Source organism: Vulpes lagopus, chromosome 6 (assembly GCF_018345385.1).
Source record: "Vulpes lagopus strain Blue_001 chromosome 6, ASM1834538v1, whole genome shotgun sequence".
NCBI lineage: Eukaryota > Metazoa > Chordata > Mammalia > Carnivora > Canidae > Vulpes > Vulpes lagopus.
This window is the reverse complement of record NC_054829.1, coordinates 34,931,832-34,946,739: the sequence shown is the minus strand read 5'-3', so window position 1 is coordinate 34,946,739 and position 14,908 is coordinate 34,931,832. Positions and strand designations below refer to the sequence as shown.

Genomic DNA, 14,908 nt, shown 5'->3' with positions numbered 1-14,908 from the left:
TTCCCTTGTGCCCCTCTGAAATCTGTCCCTTCTATCACCTCCAGCCCCTGGCAACTATTAATCTGTCTTGCCATTTCTAGAATGTCATATACATGGACTTGGAACAGTTTGTGCCTTTTGAGTTCGACATCTTATCACTAAGTTTAATGCATGGGAAATGCATGCATATTGCTGCTTGTATCAATAGTTCATTTCTCTTAATTGCTGAGTTATGTTGGATTGGATGTTATGTATGACAGTTTGATTATCTGTTGCAAGTAGAAGTATTGTCTGGCTTTTGAGTAAAATTATTATCCTAATAAAAATTGTTTCCCCCTCCCTCCTTGTGTTCTCCTCCTTAATCACTAACCACCTTACATCATGCAGCAGAGAGCCAGATGGGGCTTGCAGGCAGGTGGTTTATTTTGGAAAGAGATCTCAGGAAATGGGTGGGGGATGAGGAGAACTGGAACAAGAATGGTCAGAAGCTTTAGTTGTTTTACTCATGGGTCATGGTTGCTCTAGTTGCTCTTCTATGGTTATCACTGGTTTGGAAACACCAAGAGATGCTCCATTAAGTTATGGACATACTGCTTTCAACTTGATGTATATTAGAAACCCTAGATGTACAGTTGTCTCTAACAATACAGCAATTCCTTTCTTTGCTTGCTGGTTCTCTGGCAGGGAGGTTGCAAAACAACCCAGTGGAAACTTTTTGTATCATTCCCTGGTGGAATTGTAGCTGCTTGCCTAAGAACTAGCACTTCTAATCCAACTGAATTTAGGTGTGAGATAATGGAAAGCATAAGTTCCGTAACTAGGTCTTTTGGAGAGGGGCCATCTACACTTATACTCTATCCTAGTGACCAGGGACTCAGCTGGATCATATGGCCCAAGTGGCAGGGCAGCTTATACCAAAGCCTGACCCTGCTGCAATGTCTCTTTTTCTCCAGACCTCCCTCAAGATTGGCAGCATTCTGATAAATGGATCTGAGCAATGTTCTCAAGTAGAGCATATACTGCCTCCAGAATCCCAAAGGGCACATCCAGTGCTGGGCCTCTTTCTTAATAGTAGAGACACAGGATTGAACTACTTGGTCTTTACGTTATGGAATTCTGGAAAGCCCTAGACCACTGAGCTCCTGGAAACCTTATTTATGCTGGAATTCCTAAATGTTCATAGACTTTATTTTCTACCCTTTGGAATCCAGGTTTTCATTTACCATTTCGATTACTATCGAATAACTGTAGCTGACTGGTGTGATATTCCGCAAAGTCAAGATTGCAAGATGCCTGACTCAGTTTGAACATTAGAGCACAAGAGTTGACAGTGCCAGGGCAGAATGTGGCAAATGTTGGTGCAGCTGATGTGAGGGCCACAGGGTTTGAAGAGGTGCATTAGAGGGATCTGATTGTCTCTGTCTTCATTCTGAGTTCAAGAGTGATAGAACTCCATTTTGCAAATATGCGATGTTATGTATTTCTGGGTTCTGCATGTCTCCATGTTGACAAATACTTGATTGGTTAGGACTACTTTCCCTTTGGTGTAGGTGTTAGGGTAACGAGGAAGTACTGGACTTCCTTTTTTGAGTATATAGGAATAGGATGTGAAAGAAGACACTTGTAGAAAAATTATCCACTTGTTGCCCAAATTCTTGTATAGTAGTTGCAATTTGGTGGAGCTCATTCTAGTGACCCTATAGATATTTCAAGAGAAATAACTGCTTTCTGCAACTGAAATCTGAAGAAGAGAGAAATTATTTATGAAAATATTCAACAGTATTTCTGCTCACAACAGCAACATTTCATTTTAATCACGTATCTACATGATCAGTAGCTGGGAATTCTGGGATTCCGATAGGGGAGGAATAATATTCCCGCTAGAAGAAGACAGATACTACTTTGAGCGAAGATGTGGCATTAGGAACACTTTGAGGAGCCAGTATACAAAAATTATGATTGCCAAGGTATGTTTCAGCTCCTGAGATGGTCGAAGTACCTTTTAGTTATTTGAGTTCTGTTTTTTTGTTTATTGAATTAGATTGAACGAGAAGCAATTATTTTAGATAATCTTCAAGAAGATCTCCCTGAAATTTCAAAAACAAAAGAGGCAGCCACCACGGAGGAGCTCTGTGACCTGCAAGACTGTTTATGCCGTTACCAAGAAAATGTGGAGAAGCAGCAGTTGTTACTGACCTTACTCTTTCAGCGCATGAGAAGTCTCCAAAATGCTCCCAAAAACTTAGAAGCTGTGGAAACTATTCCAACATTTCAAGAGATTACATCAATGCAGAAACGATGCAACAAGTAAGACTTATGAAAAACTGTTAAGAAAACGTGCCTGACAACTCAGGCTTAAAATTTAGAAAATACTGAATTTTTAAAATATAAAAATATAGCATAATGACCAATGATATGATAGAATTGGTTTAACACAGAAAAGTATAAAAAGGGTTGGAATGGTACATCACTGTGGAATATAGTATGGAGTTTCCTCACAAAATTAAAAATAGAGATATCATACGATCTGATAATTCCACTGTTAAGTATTTCCCCGGGGAAAATGAAAACACTCCCTTGAAAGACACATGCACCTCTATGTTTATTGCAGTATTATTTACAATAGCCAAGACATGGAAGCAACTCCAGTGTCCATTAATAGACAAAAGGATAAGGAAAATATTGTATATGTATCCAATGGAATATTATGTAGCCATAAAAGAATGAGATCATGCCATTTGAGATAACATAGATGAACCTAGAGGATATTCTACTAAGTGAAATGAGTCAGTCTGAGAAAGACAAATACCATATGATTCCACTCCTAAACTGGATCTTAAAAAAGTGAATTAAACAAAAAGCAGAACTGGAGAGGAGGGAGGTAAGGGGATGGGCAAAATGGGTGAAGGGGAATGGGCCTTTATTTATGGAATGAATTAGTCACGGGAATGAAAAAGCAGATCATAAGGAATATAGTCAATTATAATAGCGATGTAATGGGACAGATGGTAGCTATACTTGTGCCGAGCATAGAATAACGTATAAGCCTGTCAAATCACTAGATTATACACCAGAAACAAATGTAATATTGTGTGTCAACTATGCTCAGAAAAAGGAGCAGGGATGAAAAAGATTAATAACAATAAAAGCAAACACATGTTTTCCATCCTGGTATTATTGAGGGTGAATATCCTTTGAATTTTTTTCTTAATGTCTGCTGTTTTTCTATTTTAGTAATATATATTAGGAATATATAAAGAAAAAAAAGGAATATATATTAGGGAAAAAAAGGAATATATATTAGGAAGTTCAGGGAATGTGGAAAATTATAAAAATTAATATAAATCTTCCCCTTTATTTTACCATTCAACAACAATCACTGCCAATCACTCCTAATCTTTTCTACTGATTGTATTTTTAAACGAATTCTGATAATACTGTACTGTTTTGTTGTCTGCTAAATCACTTATCAGCATATCATGTTAATTTGCCTATGCCATTAAATGTTCCTTAAAACATAACTATGTAATATTTCACATGTGTCTATGCCATAATTTCTTTAAACAAAGGCCTAATATAGAACCTTTAAATTATACATAATTTTTTTTTACTTTTATAAAAACACTGTAGTAAATGTAATTATACTAGAGTCTCTTTCTGCATCTGTGATTAATTCTTTGAGAAAGATGCCAAGAATTAGAATCATTGGGTCACAGGATATATTTATGGCTGGGAATACCAAATAGCTCTCAGGAGAGATTGTAAACTCCTGTACTAATAAGGTGGCTACATTCACGGCAAATGGGGTCAGCTGATATAAAAGAAGTTAATCCAGTCATCTATCCCCAAAAGCCCACCCATGAATCCATTCTTACCTCTACATCATATTCAGTTGAATTCAAGGATCACATGGAGAAAAGTAGGTTGGAGATAGCAATTGGAATGTAATGTGTGAAAAGAGGATATTTTGAGATGGGAGTTTGGAGAGGTTTTTGATTGTGTGATAGAATTTGGCATTTGTTTATATATGTAGTATATAAACCACTGAAAAATGGTACTTTATGTTCAGGAAAAAATCTTTTGTGAGCTATGCAGACACTGTGTTAATTGTTGAAATAAAACTATCTCATAAGAGAGCAGAGTAGAGAAACAATTTTATTTTGATGTTATATGTTAGGCTTTTTCAGAAAGCTCAAGAAAATAAGGAATTGATGGAGAATGAAATCCAAGAAAGACATTCTTTCACAAAAGAGATAATTTCTTTGAAGAATTTATTTCAACAGACTGCAGCTTCCTTCCAAAATATGGAATTACAAGACCACCCAGAAAGGGCAGACCAGTTTGAGGTAAGTGAGGAATGAAGTGAGGGGCCAGTGAATGTGGCTAACACAGGTCTACAATCTTGAATCTAAAGTCTCTGGGGCAGAGGTAATTCTGTGACTAGAATGGAGGGCATGTTGGAGGAGGGAGGAAAGCACATGCAAAGACCCTGTGGCGTGGTATGGGCCAAACCATAGGAGATCACTGTGGCTGGAGTGCAGAGAGTAAAGTTGAGAGCAGAGAGGAGGCCAGACTGGACCATGCAGCCCCTTTTCAACTGTTTTTCAGGTATGTTCGGTGAACAGGGGCCCCAGAGCATTATTGATCTACTACTGACTTTAGTAGGATGTATGATTTATCTCTGAAAGTGGTACAACTATTTTTACTCATAACACTTCTGATACCAAATGCATGGGGTTCCCCCCCCCGCCCCCCGTGTCTCTAGAAACCAACTAAGTATCCTCCTATTCAATTCAACCATAACTCCGTAACTAGAGGGAGTTAGCCCAGACCACTTGCATAGAGCAAGGTAAGGGGGAAGTCTCTCAGACCCTCCAGGACTTCTTTGGGTATCCCACTTTCCCAGGACCAACTCCAGATTCTCCATACCTCATTGATTAAGGGTTTTTATGGTGGTTCCATTATGTACGCATGATTGGTTAAACCACTGGCCATTGATAATTAACCTTCAGCTCTTTACCCCACCCTAGAGGTTGGGAAGTGGGGCTCAAAGTTCCAACCGTCTAATCATATAGTTGGTTCCTCTGGCAACCAGGCACCATCCTGAATATATATTTTGCCCCCCACACCCCATTCATTCATTAGCATAAACTCAGGTATGGTTGAAAAGGGCTCGTTATGAATAACATGACACTCCTCTTACACCTATCCAGGAAATCCCAAGGGTCTTAGAAGCTGTTCTGGAACAGGGGATGAAGACCAAATAAATCTTTTAAATCACAATCACCTATCACAAGGGCTTGTGTTATTTAGGACCTCTTTTTTTTTTTTTTTTTTTAAAGAATGATTCCAGTACAGTGGTAACAAGCAAAAATGGCATTTGGAAGTTAACTCCAGAATGACGTGCTGTTGTTCATCAGAGCTCAGTGTTGATGAAGGGACCTTAACTTTCGCTCACACTCCTCCTTCATGGGGAAGCCATCTATGGGTAGCTCTGAATGAAGACCTATACTCTGACTAGGTCAAGATAAAATAGGATGGCACTATACTTCAAACTCCACCTTTGTCTGAATGGCATTGTTCTCTACCTTTTCAGTCTCAGATTTGTTCTCTGCCGAGGGTTAAGAAAAAAAAAGAAAACAGTGACACATCATGGAGTCATTCAAATTGTAATCATTCTTCAGTGCGGTGACTCAATCCATTAACACGAATAATGCTACTGAACAGCTACTGTATAAACAAAACAAACCCCAAAAAGCCACAGTAAAGTCAAGAAGTATTTTTCCACTTGATCTTTGGGAAACTTTCCCAAACAAATGAGTTTCTCCTTTATAATTAGCTCAGGAGAACGTAGATCAGATTTTATTTCTAGGCCACAACCAATAGACTATTTGTTCAGGTTTCTTTTATCTCCTGAAACCCACATTCTTTGCAGGGAACTGGAACCCTCCCTTTTGAAAGAAGCGGAGCTCTGCTAGGCTGTCTAATTACATGAAAGCAGACACTTGTGCTTCAAGCCTAGGGCTTTTAGTGGCCTTGAATCATTGTGATGATAATGTAGGAAGAAGCAGAAATGGCAACAAGTTAATAACAAAAAAAAAACCTTCTTTGAAACTTTTTTGCTACTTGCAGCTTTTTAGATCAAGACTGCAACTGAGATACAGTTAAATCCTAGAGGTACTTTAGAAGCAGGAGATGTTGTAATGTCTTTTTAGGACAATTGTTTGACACTATGAAGAGGTATCAAGTTTATTTCTTACAAACTAGAAAGCATCATCTGACCAAACTGAGTATCTCTCAGGCTTAATCGGCTTGTATCAGTAGTGAGGCTTTGTCATGCAAAGTGTGTTCATTTAAATCATAAGGATGTGCTGGCAAGCTGCTTTCACTTTTAGAGTTAAACTTTTTCTCTGTTCCGTGAGTATTTGAAACTCTCTTGATGATTTTAGGAGCTTCAAAGTATTTTTAAGAAAGGGAAGCTAACTTTTGAGAATATTATGGAAAAACTGCGCATGAAGTATTCTGAAATGTACACCCTAGTCCCTGCAGAGATTGAATCCCAGGTGGAAGAATGCAGAAAAGCTTTAGAAGACATAGATGAGAAGGTAATAATCATTTGTACTAGTGTTATTATTTATGAGTTGAATGGATATAAAGAAGAGATCCTGTAATGTCACATTTTCATTTGCCCTGATTTCAGCTATGACTGTTTTTATAGAGTTTAGATAAGTGGTAATTCTGTGTATTGCATACTGAGATGAAATTGCTTTAAATTAGTGACAGATAATAGAATTAGAAGATAATGTGTTTATTTTTACTTAATAAGGTGCTTAGTTTTTCTTCTCCTGGATTTAAAAACAGAATTATAGATTGGCTTTTGCTTGGCTTTTTTTTTTTTTTTTTTTAATTGGAAAATCGCTTCAAACTTTTGGACATGAATAAATAGTACTTTGCTTTGAAACTTATTCCCTGTGAATGTTTTGAAATTGCAACCAAGGACAATAAGAATACAAATTTCACAACTCACTAGGAATAGCATTTAGCACACAGTCTTTTTGATGGTGACAACACAGTTCTCATAAAACACACCTGAGCAAATCTTTATCCCTGACTGGATGAATCTGAAGGTTGGAAGAAAGAGGGGAAGTGTTTCATAGTACTGGAGACACAGGAGTTTAGCAAGACAAATTTTTTGGATTATAGAAAGGCAGCTTAGATCCAACAGAACAAAATTCTATTTGGTCCACCATCCACAGAAGGATTCTTGTATTGCTTTTTGAAATCTGGAATACCTCTAACTTAATAAAATAGATATTAAATGCAAACACACGCACAAAAATTGTATTTCAGACTCAGTTAACTTCTTTGACAGATTTCTCAGGAAAATCTTACCCATAAAAAAACACATAAACTCCTAAATATACATTTAAAACAAATTTTGTTGATTTAACACACAAGAAAATCTGTTATGAGATACTTTCTCAAGAATCATTCACTATTGATCTTAAGAGAATACTAAATGTTTTGAAAGCAACTAGATTTGTTTCCATGTGAAAATCCCAGAGTAAATAATCAAAATCAATCTTAGATATAGGAGTTGAAGTTTTCAACTATAACTTGTATATTTGTAACAAATAGCAACTGATTTTTATTGTATGGTGTGTCTGGAGGATCCAGGCAGACTCAGAACCATTTGGTGTAATTCGAGGGGTTGCTTACTTTTCCTAAATATTGGTCTCTCCTAATGTATCTAAATTATATGCTTTTCTGCCAAGAGAATAACTGCCCCAAGTATCAGAAAACTTCACTTTGTAGTAATTTGTAACATAGCAATAAAAAGCTATTACATCAATTTAAAAACTAACATAGGATTAATTTTTTTCCCTAAAAATTTCAACTGAATTATGGTCTGTGGAATAAAAACATTTTATAAAATATCGAACATCCTGAAATGTGAAAAAGAGCCTGGGACTCCAGAGTCTGGTGACTGGGAGCTTCTCAGGACAAGTTCAACTGCTACCTTGATATATGACCTTCAGCAAGACAATTAGCCTGTGTTTAGTTTCTGCATCTGTGTGCTATCTGCATTGAAAGGTTTTAGTCTTAATGGTTTTACAGATATAGTGGTTTTTAAAAGGGTTAAAGGATTATATATAAGCATAAAGTATTATTTGGTTATTTAGTGGCTGCTAGGAGAAAACCTTATCAACATAGCCTTAAAAAAAAAAAAAAAAAACAAGAACAAGAACTAGTCAGGTATTTGAAAAATGACACATTCAACATTCATCTGTTATCTTTCCTAGCCCAAGTTATTTTCTTAAGAAAATCATTCAGATAAAAAGAATTACACTGTTCAGCAGCTAGATTTCTAATTACTGTGAAAACATACACTAGAAACATTCACACAGAGAAAAACTAGACTTTGTGCATCTTCAAGAAAGAGGAAGTTTTAGGTTATTTCACCCAAATGAATACTATGATGGGAAATACATTTTTTTTAAAGTCAGCTTGAGAGTAAATCAGGTTTTATTGAAAATAGTTCTGGGCAGAGGTCCTTCTCATAAAGTGAGAAACTGTATAATGAATAATTTATCTCCCTTGAATTTTTTCATATCATTTGCTCCACTGGGGTATGTCTCAGACAACGGTACACACAGTAGTTTTGCCCAACTCAGCAAAGATGTGTAGTACATGCTGTGGATTATATTCAACAAATTTTTGTTTGTTGATTTTCTTTTTTTAGATTGGATTTAAAAGGTCAAGTCAGCATAGCCACCATTTCCTAGCCTGCTAATCTACCCTTTCATTAACGTATTACCTAGTATATTTTGGGATTTTCCCCCTAGCCTTTAGAAGAATTTTGGAAGTAAAATTGCCTTACAATATGACTACCCATTTTATCCCCTGCACCTACGAATAGAGTATTGAAGGTATCTGTAAGCCAAATATGTCTTTCTTTCATTGTAACAGATTAGCAATGAAGTTTTGAAAAGTTCACCCTCGTATACAATGAGTAGAAAAATAGATGAAATTAACAATGGGCTTCACGATGTTGAAAAGATGTTGCAGCAGAAAAGCAAAAATATTGAGAAAGCTCAAGAAATTCAAAAGGTAACATCCTTCTTTAATTTCCCGCAGCATTTGACATTCCTCCTGTTCCTGTCATCAGGATATGCTCTAGGGATGAACGTGAAGCAGAGATCCTAATTCAGATCCATGGGGCCTCCCTTACTGAGTATCACTGCAGAGGCTTGGTGGAGAAAGTTGCATTTAAGAACTGTTCTCAGTTGTTGTTGTTTTGGGGAGGTGGGCAGAGGCAGAGGGAGAGGGAGAGAGAGAGAGAGCCCCAAGCAGGCTCCATGCCCAGGCATGGAACCTGACAACCCTGAGATCATGACCTGAGCTGAAAACAAGAGGTGGACACTTAATTGGCAGAGCCACCCAGCTTGCCCAAGAACCGTTCTCAGTTTTTTTTTTTTTTTTCTATAAAATGGTGGGAATATACCTGAAGCCCTGAGAGCCTATGATTGTGAACTAGCCTTTTTTTTCTTTAAGATTTTATTTATTTGTTTATGAGAGACACAGAGAGAAGGCAGAGACATAGGCTGAGGGAGAAGCAGGCTCCCTGTGGCGAGCCCGATGTGGAATCATGCCCTGAGCTGACCCCTGAGCCACCTAGGTGTCCTTGAACTAGCCTTTTTCACAAGTAAAGGAGAGTAAGGATCTTATCCTGGGAAGATTGGCATAAAAAATATTAAATGTAAAAAACAAAGCTAACATGTTTCTCTGAGCATTTCTTACAGTCTTTGTTTTCTAACATAATTAACATGTGAAATAAGATACAGAACATTTCTGAAAATTATCTGATTAAAAATATATATTTCAGTAGAATTTAAATAGAATTAACAGCTTTTCTTTAGACTACCAGGGAAAAAAGGAAAATAGAAATTCCAAATTTATTTCCCTTGTAAAATATCTTAGGAAGTCAAGTGTTAGATAAAACTGTACATAAGCATGGTTTTCTACCATTAAATCCCCAGTAAATTCCTGCAGGTGGAAAACATTCTTATTCTAATCTACACTTTAAGGAAGTATTCTAATAGGAATGGAGACTTTTAAAAATAGGTCCGACTATGTCTCACCATTGAACAAAATCTTGATTCTTAATAAGTAGGGGAACCTAATTTAACCAGTCCATTTTTCCTATTTCTAAAAATTCAGTTCTTAAGCAAGTATTAAGTAAGAATTAAATATTTTACCTTTGAGAATTCCTCTGACCTTACAAGTCCAGGTTTGAATCCAATCAATTGGTTTCTTGAGCCAAATGCAGTCACTAGAATTTTCTGCCATTGCATCAACCCTAAAGCAAAACAGATGTTTTCTTTTTGTTAGTTTTATTTTTATACTTTTTTTTTTTTTGAGTAGGTTCTATGCCCAATGTGGAGCCCAATGTGGGGCAGAACTCACGACCCTGAGATCAAGACCTGAGCTGAAACCAACTGAGCCACTAGACACTTGATAAAAATTGTGTTCTAGATTAAACACACACACACACACGTATATTGGTCTATAAGGGTTCGGGTATAACATAATGTTACTCCTCATTCTTGAATGAGTAGGGTTATATTGATCTTATGTGGTGTCATTTGTCTCTGGAAATGTCCGGGCCTTTCTGTACCCTGGCAGCTAATTCTATACCTGAAATGAATACAGTTAGACCAAGAGACCTCAGGAAAGGTCACAAGCGGTTTCTGGGCTTAAGTGAAATAGCACGTCTATGATGTTGTTTTGGTAGCATTTATTTACAAGTGCAGATACGATGCAAAACCTAGGAATTAACACAGTGAGCTAGGACCTCTGCATTCAACGTGACTTATGATTTCCTTCTCCAGAAAATGTGGGACGAGCTAGATCTCTGGCATTCCAAGCTAAATGAGCTGGATTCTGAAGTGCAGGACATTGTTGAACAGGATCCAGGACAGGCTCAAGAATGGATGGATAACTTGATGATTCCTTTCCAGCAATATCAGCAAGTATCCCAGAGGGCAGAATCTAGAACCTCACAGGTAAACAAGGTACGGCAGTTAACGCACGGTAACTACACTTAGCTTGTATAGGAGTGTTGAGAAGGCTTTAAAACAAAACTAAAAGATAGATTCAGAGGCAGCCAGTTGCCTTTGATTTTTTTTTTAAGATTTTATTTATTTATTCATAGAGACACACACAGAGAGAGAGAGGCAGAGACACAAGCAGGCTCCATGCAGAGAGCCTGACGTGGGACTCGATCCAGAGTCTCCAGGATCAAAACCTGGGCTGCAGGCGGCGCTAAACTGCTGCGCCACCAGGGCTGCCCACCAGTTGCCTTTGAATTGCCAGTTTTAGATTCTGAAGCTAGAGCCACATGACAGGTTCAGGTGGGCACTGGGAGGACAGATTTAACCCCTGACACCTGCAGGAAATCTGACTGAACGGGCAGACACAGGCACGGGGAGTCGGCCCTCAGCAGGGAGGGTTCCACATGAGTGTGGGTTTCCCAGTAGGTAATGGGCATTTCCGACAGGCAAGCTCAAGAGCCCACTGGAGAGAACCAGTGGCAAGAAAGAATCATTTGGGAACAAGGCACTGTCTCCCTCCTTTCCAAATAAGGGTCCAGGCTGGCGAGTTGTACATGTGATCTAGCAAGAATGCCTCCCTAATTCCTGAGACATAACAGTATGAGGCAGGAGCCTAGTCCCAGAGGAAGAGGGATATTATAGGACAAGGCCCTGTAGGGGGACAAAATACAAATCCAGTGTGGAGAATGAACCATAAAATGGGAACCAGACCAGTTGCCAGGCTACCTGGGAACTGTTACTGACACCCCTGACATTAGGGTAGAACTGCTTAAGTCCTTTCCACCTACGGTCAGGGTTATTAGTCTTAAAAGTTAGAAAGATTGGGATCCCTGGGTGGCTCAGCGGTTTAGCGCCTGCCTTTGGCCCAGGGCGTGATCCTGGAGTCCTGGGATCAAGTCCCGCATTGGGCTCCCGGCATGGAGCCTGCTTCTCCCTCTGCCTGTGTCTCTGCCTCTCTCGCTCTCTCTTTCTCTCTCTATCTAACATGAATAAATAAATAAAATCTTTAAAAAAGTTAGAAAGGTCAAAACCTGGAGGGGTTGGGCAAGGTAGCTCCAGGCTCATTAGTGTAACAAATTCTTCAATCAAGACTCATTAGACTCAAGTAGAAGGTGCCAGACCCCTTACTACTACCTCTCTTTCACAGGCCATGGTTAAGATGGAGGAATATCATGACCTTTTGAAGAGTACTGAGGCTTGGATAGAAAACACCAACCGATTGCTGGCTAATCCTGCTGACTATGATTCTTCAAAGGCGCTGAGTCAGCATGCTAGTACCCTTCAGGTAAGTGTTCTTCTCCAGTGTTTCCTGAGCGTCCTAGAGCCTACATAATGATTCATGGTCTAGGTGACTCTTGTGCTTTTTCCCCCTTCTTTCCCAAAAAACAACCTTATCTTCAACCATGCTAGATGGCAGAAGGAAGCTTAGGTAAGTGGTCGATTCCAGACAGAAATTTGGAGACGAGGTCTAGTTCTTTCTGTCCTGATGAACACTACATGACTTTATGGATAATTTGCTATCTTCCTCTATGGGCCTCAGTTTCCCCCATTTGTGAAGCAAGAATATTGCAGTGATTGGTGTTGATGGTTTGGGGCAATAGAATTCTAAGATGGCTTCCAATATTGCTATCCCCTGGTGTACACAACCGGTATAACCCCATCCCATTGAGCGTGGGGAAGGAATAGGAGAGTATATGATGAGAGAGCCACTCTATTAATTAGCTTATATAGTATATGGCTAAGATAATAGGGTAGTCACTCCCATGAATTCATAATTAATCATGGTTATATGATTATAAGACTCTCTGATGGCACCCTGGAGAGTTCTCCAGCTGGCTCCATGAAGTAAAGCTGCCTAGCTGGGGCTAGGACCCTCAGGCAGCCTTCAGAAGCTGAAAATGACACCACCACTCCCAACCCCCAGTCAGCAGCCAGCAGGAAAACTGGGATTTCAGCCCTATGACTGAGTTCTCCCAACAACCTGAATGAACGTGGAAGAGAAACCTGTCCTCCAAATGGCACCTTGATAGCCGCCTTGTGATAGCCTTTGATAGCAAAGTACCCTCCCAAGCTATGCCTGTACCCTTGAGCCATGGAAAGTATGAGATAATACATTTGTCTTCTTTTAAGCCATGAAGTTTGTGGTAATTAGTTACACAGCATTAAAAAATGAATCCACAGTTCCTTTAAGCTCTAGCATGCCATTGATTCAACATATCCTGCCTGTCCTCTTTGGTGCCCGGTGTTTCCATGCTACCTTACAAAGACAAAACAAATGAGAGTATTTTCCTACTTGGGGCCATGACTGCAAGAGATCTTCCAGATGCCAAGTAGTATTGGCTTACATTCTACCGTGAAGGCATATTTCCTTCTCTCCTATTATTCAAACACCAGAAAGAATCTCTTAGGAAAAGGTTTATTCTGTAACAATTTTTAGAATTAATCAGACTTCAACATAGATCCAGGTCCTTTTTATCTCTTTAGAATAGCACAATGTGTTCCCAAGTGAACAACTGGTTTCATACCTCCCTGATGTTTCAGATCTGTTGGCCCAGCTTTGCCCTGTGGTAACAGTTGTAAAGCTGCCTTTCACCCACTTGTTTCTTTTCTTCTCCTTGCCCGTGATTTCTGCCCCCATCTCTTGGGCTGCCTTTCCACATCCCCATAGCACGTCCTCTTTTATTTTAAATTGCCTATATTTTTCACCATTTTCAAGGAGTTTGCAAAGACAGAAGAGAGGAATTAATACTTCTTTCCTCAGATGCTTCTTAGGAGTTCAAAAAAATGTTTTTCACGAATGAATTCAGACAAATGCATCTGTATGGTCAAGACATCCTAATTTGCTGGCCTTAGTTTATGAAACTCTAGTTTATGAGCTAGAGGAAGTGAAACCAAGGGGAGGTTGATTTACCACAAGAAGCATCCTCATATATCCTCCAATGGGAAGCAAGTCTCAAACAACTAGTCATATGTGAATATACCATGTTTCTCTACTTTGAAAATAGCTGTCCTATTTTTAAGATACCCCTTTCCATTTTTCTAGCATTACGAGGCATTGATTTTTTTTTACATGTCTTCTTAAAACTCCCAACTAAGCTTTCTGTTTTAATTGCACTATAACCTACCTTGATTGTATTTGTTAAAATGGGTTTTTATAACCCAGAAATGATTTCAGAAAGACTACTGTTGTAATTAAGAATCATCGAGGGGATCCCTGGGTGACTCAGCGGTTTAGTGCCTGCCTTTGGCCCAGGGCGCGATCCTCGGGTCCCAGGATCAAGTCCTGCGTCGGGCTCCCAGCATGGAGCCTGCTTCTCCCTCTGCCTGTGTCTCTGTTTCTCTCTCTCTCTATGTCTATCATGAATAAAAAAAAAAAAAAAAAAAGAATCATCGAAACATAAACTGTCATTGTAAATATTGAAAAACAACTTTTTTTTAACAAATTTCATTGAGGTATAATTTACATATAGTAAAATACACCGTGTGTGTGTGTATGTGTGTGTACCTATGTTTATAATTTTTTTAAAGTAAACTCTACATCTCGGGGGCTTGAACTCATGACCCGGAGATCAAGAGTTGCATGCACTACCAACTGCCAGCCCTGTGTGCCAAAATACACCTATTTTAAATGTACAACTAGATGAGTTTTGATAAAGGTATACAATTGTGTAACCACCACCACTATCAATGTAAAGGACATCTCCATCACCCCAGAAAGTTTCATCTGTCTCCTGTAGTCTCCTCTCACCAATCTTTAACCCTATGAATCACTCACTCATTGTTTTTAATTAATATAGTTTGTAATATAGTAATAT

General features: G+C 38.7%; 1 protein-coding gene across 5 annotated transcripts in view; it reads left to right on the top strand.

Annotated features, from left to right (window-relative positions):
• The window catches only part of SYNE2 (spectrin repeat containing nuclear envelope protein 2), a 326,121-nt gene that overhangs the window by 193,605 nt on the left and 117,608 nt on the right, over positions 1-14,908 (top strand). For all 5 annotated transcript variants that reach the window (XM_041759982.1, XM_041759984.1, XM_041759987.1 and 2 more), the window contains 6 exons: positions 2,021-2,286; positions 4,157-4,325; positions 6,429-6,584; positions 8,950-9,090; positions 10,872-11,054; positions 12,241-12,378. In XM_041759982.1, the coding sequence (XP_041615916.1) occupies positions 2,021-2,286; positions 4,157-4,325; positions 6,429-6,584; positions 8,950-9,090; positions 10,872-11,054; positions 12,241-12,378 (1,053 nt within the window). The remainder of the gene's footprint in view (positions 1-2,020; positions 2,287-4,156; positions 4,326-6,428; positions 6,585-8,949; positions 9,091-10,871; positions 11,055-12,240; positions 12,379-14,908) is intronic.